Source organism: Mesocricetus auratus, unplaced genomic scaffold (assembly GCF_017639785.1).
Source record: "Mesocricetus auratus isolate SY011 unplaced genomic scaffold, BCM_Maur_2.0 Super-Scaffold_100691, whole genome shotgun sequence".
Classification (NCBI taxonomy): domain Eukaryota; kingdom Metazoa; phylum Chordata; class Mammalia; order Rodentia; family Cricetidae; genus Mesocricetus; species Mesocricetus auratus.
Window position 1 is genome coordinate 57,285,151 of NW_024429267.1, and position 7,210 is coordinate 57,292,360.

General features: G+C 55.6%; 1 protein-coding gene across 1 annotated transcript; it reads left to right on the forward strand.

The window, feature by feature from the left end:
- The first annotated feature begins 1,271 nt into the window (after window positions 1–1,271).
- On the forward strand, window positions 1,272–3,949 carry Eif1b (eukaryotic translation initiation factor 1B). Its single transcript, XM_005082328.4, has 4 exons — window positions 1,272–1,501; window positions 2,627–2,790; window positions 3,079–3,180; window positions 3,548–3,949. Exons 1-4 carry the CDS (start codon window positions 1,471–1,473, stop codon window positions 3,590–3,592), a joined length of 342 nt encoding a protein of 113 aa, XP_005082385.1. The 5' UTR covers window positions 1,272–1,470; the 3' UTR covers window positions 3,593–3,949.
- The last annotated feature ends 3,261 nt before the right edge of the window (window positions 3,950–7,210 follow it).

Sequence of the window (7,210 nt, forward strand, 5' to 3'; positions counted from 1 at the left end):
ACCTGGAGTTTTTCCAATCCTGGTTTAAGAATAAAACTGAAGAAGTAGTATTCCTAACATCTGACTGGTGTGTGTGTGGTGTGTGTGTGGGAGGGGTTAACATGTTTATTTTCACTACCCTTGAGGCAAAATGTAGCACTTACTCTCCTTGTGAAAATAGGCAGCCATGCATAGAAGTATTGTGCCAACAGATGTCACCAAAACAGTCACACTACACTTAAGATATTTATTGCCTTTTTGAAAGTATAGTAATGGGGCTGGAGAGACGGCCACAAGTGAAGACCCCTTGCTCTTTCACTGGACCTGGGTTCAATTCCCAGGACGTACGTGGTGATTCACAACCACCTGTAATTCCAGTTTCAGGGGATACGACACCCTCTTCTGGCCTCCGTGGGCACTGCACACACTCAATCACATACAATAAAAAAAGAATCTCTCTTTTTAAAACGGGAATTTATACTAGTGATTAGACCTGCTGACACATCTTATTGAATAGCTTGCTAAATGGTCACGTTCTGTCTTATCAGCTTATGGCTTCTAACGTCTCACATCAGGCCCACAAAGTTATGCCAACACACAGTCGTTAGGCTTGACCCACAGAAAGAAGGGTTAATAATCCCTGAATTTCAGTCTGCTTCCTCGGTCTTTTAGAAAGCCTGCGTGGGTGACGCAAGGATGAGCGGGCGTCTGTGCACGGCTCCTCTTTGCAGTTACTTTTATTCTGCCTTCACCCAGTACCGGGCACCGACCCCGCTCAGCGACCTGGGACCTCGGGAGGCGGCGCCGGGGCGGGGTTGCAGCGTCTCCTCCCGCACCCCGGAGTCTGCCAGGGGCCGGGTCCCGACACTCGGGGCCAGCACAATTGAGTCGGGTCCGGGTTGCAGCATCCGAGTCACCTGGTGCTCGTTAGGCCTGCAGCGTCCCAGGTGGCCCCCCCTACACACGTGTTGTGCATGAGAAACCGGGGGGTCTGGGCTAGAGGCGCGCGCCGTCCGTCAACCCTGGTGGGGACCGGTGCAGGAGGGGGTCGGGGAGGGGCGCGGCCCCCGCGGGCCGCCCGTCCAGACCCCGGGGGCGCATCTCTCGCCGTTGCACCCGGAAGTTGCTCCGCCCGGCGCCTCGGGGCCGACGGACCCCGGCTGCCCGCAGCGAGCACCCGCCCGCCCGTCCGTCCGCCCGCCTGGTGCCCCCGGCTCAGAGATCCGGGGCGGGCGGGCGGGCGCGCGCGCGCGCGCGGTCACGTGGCGGCGGCGCGCGGAGCTAAATAGGCGGCGCCGGCCATTTTGTGCGAGAAGCCGCAGCGCCGCCCTCCTGCTCGCGCCCCGCCGCCGCCTCCTCCGCGTCTTCCTGCGCACCGGGCTTCCGCCGCCTCATTGATTTCCGTTTCTCGCCGCTGCAGCCTCCTGACACGGTGATCCGGGCGGGCCCCGCAGGATTTTTATCCCCTCACCGGCCTCACACTAGTGTCGCATGTCCACTATCCAGAACCTCCAATCTTTCGGTAAGGTCCAGTCCCCGGCCGCCGCCGCCCGCGTCCCGCTGGGTTTTGTCTCGGCGCCCGGAAGATGGCGACGACGGGGGCGCCCGGGGGAGACCCTGGCCACGGGGACCGCTCCCTCCCGGGCCTCGGACCCGCAGGAGCCAAGGGCCCGGCCGGGGGACGTGGGCCTCGGGACTCACGGGCTGCAGGGAGGCTGCGGGCCCGACTCCGGCAGCGAGGCCGGGCTTCGGAGACTCCCGAGGGGGCTGCAGCACTCTGCGGAGTTGCACAGACGAGGGCTGGGGAGGCAGGGCCCGGCCGGGAACCTGACACCGGCCGGGGAGGCTGGGACTCTCGGGACTCGCTCGCTCGGTTGGGGCCTCGGGGCTGGCCAGGGCTTTGCAAGGAGACCGGAGGGGTGGGGCTCAGAAGCCGGGGAAACTCGATAGGCCTCCGGGCGACTGGGGGGACCCGTGACTAGGACTGGCGTGTGTATGTGTGTGTTGGGGGGGGGGTGATAGCTCCATCCTCCCTGGGACAGTACAGTAGGGACGTTCAAGGCTTAGGGGATCTGCGACTCCGGTCAGCCAGGGAGGGTAAGGGCCAGACCTGGGGGTGGGGTGGTCCCTGATGGACCAGCAACTGGCAGGAAGCAGCCCTCGGAGGCGGCTGGTGAAGATGCATAGGTACCGGCCCCTCCGGTTTGGCGTGGAAGTAGTCCGGGTGTCTCCGCTTGCAGTCATTACACGCCTTGAGATAGCATGTATATGTGTGTTTCGCCAGACTCAGTTACGATGTTAACTGATTGGGGTGGGTGGTTTTGAGTGCTTGAGTTGTCGGAATATATGACGCACATTCTTGTGGTGATACGAAACTAGGTTCCCATAAATGCCTTTTGTCTCAGAGGGTGTCTTCAACAATGGCAGTCTCTATTTTTAAGCTCGAGTATCGGCACGCATAGCCTGCTTAGGCTCTTCTCATTTGGAAAAGTGTCCCAGTGAGCCCCATCCTTACCTGGAGAAATGAGACGGGAACACTGGGACCACGGCTGCCATCTGTCTAGAGCTGTAACGGGCCACATTCCTAAGTAGTAAGTCCTCTATCTAATCTTACCGCCGCTGTGGATTCTTTTCTGTCCCTCTGCAGACCCCTTTGCTGATGCAACTAAGGGTGACGACTTACTCCCGGCAGGGACTGAGGACTACATTCATATAAGAATCCAGCAGCGCAACGGCAGGAAGACGCTGACCACTGTGCAGGGCATTGCGGACGATTATGACAAGAAGAAGCTTGTGAAAGCCTTCAAAAAGGTGATGAGGGCCTCAGGAGAGGGTGGGTGCCAGTGCAGAGGCCCAGGGAGCCGTTTTCTTCTCCATCCCAAACTGCGCTTTACCCGGCTCTCAAACTGAAATGTGAGCCGTTTGGTTGTTGGTGCTTCCCCCAATGCAGTTTCCTCCGTGTGGCCTCCACATCCATCTGCAGAGGCTCTCGGCTCTGGAGGACTGGGGGTTGTAGAGGACGCTGCCCCGTAAGGGCGTGGGCACGGGAGCAGTTACGTTCTGACGAAAGTAAAGCCTGTGCGTTTGGCTCTGTTGTAGAAGTTTGCCTGCAATGGTACTGTGATCGAGCACCCTGAGTACGGAGAGGTTATTCAGCTCCAGGGTGACCAAAGGAAGAACATTTGTCAGTTTCTCTTGGAGGTGAGTGGCTGGGGTGCTCTGCTGGGTGACCTTGAGGTTGCCTCTCAGAACCAGCATTTTAAAGAGACAGGAGTCGTTTCCGGCCTAGTAAAAACCACGTGACGGCAGTAAATGGAGTGATGGGGTAGACTGGGGTCAGGGTGACTGAAAATGGTAAGGCCTGCCTGTGCTGCTCACTTTGTGGCTGAGTGTCCTGGAAATTGCCGTAGGAACAGTGCCTCGCGGCTCGTGTGCGGGGGGGGGCTGTCGCTGTTGGTCGTGTGTAGTATGTAGGGCTGTCGCCATTGGTCGTGTGCAGGAGTGGGGGCTGTCGCTGTGACCTGCTGGCTGCTGTCGTGAATCTGCTGAGCACAGCTTTACTTCACAGGTTGGCATCGTCAAGGAGGAGCAGCTGAAGGTTCACGGATTCTAAGATGAACCCAAACACGTGGCAAGTTTCTTAAATGGTTTTGTTCTTTCAACCCAGTTTGGCTGCCTCGGGAGATGATTCTCTACAGTAAACGACGGACTTTGTGTTTATTTAATCATTCAGACTTCCACTCACACCTGCATGGCTACAGAAAACACGGGGTATGTAGGCTCCTGAGTCATAAGAAAATCGCGGTGAGATGGTACCGAAGCCCGAGTTCGTCCTAACATGTTTCCAATGGAAAAGGTTTTGTTTTGAGTGTTTATTGGTTAGTTTATTTTCACTTGGTTATTACATGTTGTTATTGTTGTATTAAAACGTGTATGTTGCAGCTTAACAATAAAGAGAGTCTGAGTCCTTTGTGAGCATTCATCGGTTCCCAGCCCTAGGCCAGTAAGGCACCTCCAGAGGGACAGCAGCTAGAACTCTGTCACGGCTGCCCCAGTGAGTGTCACCCTAAGAAGCTCCCGTCTCAAACGTTTCCTTTGTCACCGGCGATGCCTTACAGGTGTAGGTGGTGCTGCCACGAACTGTCTGCAGGGAGGAAGGCTTGGGGCTTCAGGTGAGCATGCCTGTCGTGCTAGACAGTGGCAGAGTTGAGTGCCAGCCAGGGCCTCCCGCCTGCAGCAGGGGTGTGCCTGGAGTGACTACTCGGGTGGTAGTGGGCAGTGATGGCGAGGGGCCCTCTTTGTACCCTATCCCAGGGGTCTTGCCAAGCGGTGATTTCCTGGACAGAAATTATGCCAGGAAACCATTGAGCCGAAGCAGAGCAAAGCATTGGTGCGCCCTGCTCTGTGCGGTGGGGTGGCAATGTCTTGGTGACAGAACGCTGCACCTGGCCAGCCCTGCGCTGTGCCTCAAGAGATTTGCAGAGTATGTGAGGCCATTGTGTGCCCTTGAAGTGAGAATGCTTGGACAAGGTCGGGAAGTTCGGGAGAGTTTTCCCAGCTCTTTTTCTGGTGCTCTTTTGTTTTTAAAACCTGGATGTCCTGGAAGCCAGTCTGTAGACCAGCTGGCCCCAAACTCAGATCCACCTGTCTGCCTCAGCCTGTGACTGGTTTCTGTAAGCCAGCCTCCTGAGTTCTGGGATTAAAGGCATGAGCCACCATGCCCAGCTTCTTCCAGCCTTTTAAAAACTGTTCCACAGGTGTTGGTGGTGCACACCTTTAATCCCAGCACTTGGGAACCAGAGGCAGGTGGATCTCTGTGAGTTCAAGGCCAGCCTGGTCTACAGAGTGAGTTCCAAGACGGCCAGGACTGCACAGGGAAATCCTGTCCCACGGCTTCTCACTGTTGTCTGGTTCTCGCTGTGGCTGAGGACTGAAGCAGAGGGGTCAGCTTGCACCAGAGCCCTGTGTGAGCACACTTGCAGAGTGCGCCTATAAGGCTGCCTCGTAATAAGACAAGGCTGAAGGAAAATAGGTGCCTGGCTGTCACCTGGGAGCAGCCGGGCTGTTGAGCAAGGACTGGCTGTGTGTCCTTCTCACTTACCTTTTGCGAGGTGTCTGCAGGCTTACAGAAACCAGGCACAGGATACATGATAGTCTTAGTCAAAACAACCAGAGGGCCAGCCCTCATGCCTCAACTCGAGAGACCAAGACAAATACAGGCACCAGAAACCAAAGTGAGGGTCCCCCAGCCCAGTCTTCCTGTGGAAAGACACCAGCTGCTTTCTCTCTGGTAGCTTCTGCGTCAGGATACAGAGCAGTCATAAGGGGCAAATGAATCCATCTCTGGACTTTAAGGCTTGACAGACCCTAGCAACACCATTACGAAAGGAGAGCTGTGGTCGAGGCCCGGGCTAGTGAAGACATGTCCTGCTGCTTGTCAGCCTGATGCTCCGGAGGCCAAGGGAGCAGCCTGCCCTGCATACCAAGGGATGCTAACAACAAGCTGCTCTCAGGAGACAGGGTGTGCCAATCCCAGAGTGAACACTTCCAGCCATGATGGCAGTTCCCTAAAGAGTCTGAGACAGTTGGGGGGAGGGCGGCTTCTGTGTCACCAGCTGGCCTGCAGCTGAGGGAGTGGATACCTACAGCCCAGGAGACATCAAGCTCGTTAGGTGGCCCTCAACACATCTGTTCACCACTCGAGGCGTCTAGCAAGTGAAAGGCCGTCTCCAATGGCAGTGAATGGAAAGTTGTCAGGTGATCTGACTGGTGGGCCCTGCTTGTCCAGCACGGATGGGAGTTCACTCCTTTAGCGAGGTAATGGGCACATGGAGCGGAGCAAGGGCAAGGCATGAGAGGTTCAACACGTTTTCCTCCTCCGAGGCAGCATGATGGAGGAGGACGGGCACCAGTGTGGGGGTGGGGCCCTGCCACACTGCGCTCAGATACTCTAGACCCAGGCGGTAGATGACGTGCCCGTGAGGATCAAATGTGGTGGCTCACCTGTTTGACATACTGATTGCTGTGGCCACAACACCAGCCTGAGCTCCCGCCTTCATCTCAAAATTTTTTTCAAGGAAGGAGCAATCCCAGATCTGCATGCAGTGGCGTAAGCCTGAAATCCCAGCACTTAAGAGGTAGAAATAGCCGGGCGTTGGTGGTGCACGCCTTTAATCCCAGCACTCGGGAGGCAGAGGCAGGCGGATCTCTGTGAGTTCAAGGCTGGGCTGGACCGATAGCCTCCAAAACAATACAGAGAAACCCTGTCTCGTAAAACCAAAAAAAAAAAAAAAAAAAGGTAGGAATAGAAGCAAGAGTTGCCTAGCCGGGCGTTGGTGGTGCACGCCTTTAATCCCAGCCCTCGGGAGGCAGAGGCAGGTGGATCTCCGTGAGTTCGAGACCAGCCTGGGCTACTGGAGACCCTATCTGAAACAGCAATTACAAAGAGCTGTGTCATTGTGTCCAAAGTCCTTGGAGTGTCTAAATGCTCATGGACTTCACGCAGGGTGCCCTGTTTTAACTTGGAAAGAGGCTGGCTTTTACGTCCAGGTTGCCATTACACGTTCTCGCCTAAAACCCACCCTTGAAGCCCACTGGGCAAGACGTGTAGTCTGAGGAGTTAGGTAGGGGTAGTCCCTCCTGCTAGCCATAACCAACTCTGTGGGGAACAATCTGGAGGTCAGACAAAGGCATCCCTGGTCGCCAGCATCCAGTCTGAATGAATTGGTGCATTGACTTGATAGCAGCTGGGGGAGTTGACTCACAGGAGGAAAAACAGTGTGAGCTCTGTTGGAGTCACTAGCAACCCACTTGATAGACCAAGAGTTAGATGAAAAGGTTGGGTACCAGGGGAAAATGCAGTTAAACTGTAAGAGGCAGATCAGGGCGATAGGGGAACCATCACCCTCTCGTGGGCGGGCACCTAGGAAGCCGTGGCTTCTGGCAGATGCACAAAGGCAGAAGTTGTGTTGCTGGCCGAGGTCCGAAGGTTGTTAAACACGCTGTTCTCAGCCAGTCCTTTCTTACGGTCCATAAAAAGCAATTTTAACTCGCTGTCACTTTCAAGAAACCATACAATGTTTACACAGCCTTACCCTGGGAATGTGCATCCCCATGGCACATGCTATTAGGAAGTTAATTCTGTCAACAGAGACGTTTGTTTACTCCTATAGTGAGGAGTAAGCTGGGAAAAAACACCCCAGCTTCTGAATTGTCAGTAGTGAGTAGATAC

Coding starts and splice junctions, on each gene's coding strand:
- Eif1b (XM_005082328.4), top strand. CDS start 1,471: ATGTCCACTATCCAGAACCTCCAATCTTTCG. Junction 2,791..3,078: donor TTGTGAAAGCCTTCAAAAAG/GTGATGAGGGCC, acceptor GCTCTGTTGTAG/AAGTTTGCCTGCAATGGTAC. Junction 3,181..3,547: donor TTTGTCAGTTTCTCTTGGAG/GTGAGTGGCTGG, acceptor TTTACTTCACAG/GTTGGCATCGTCAAGGAGGA.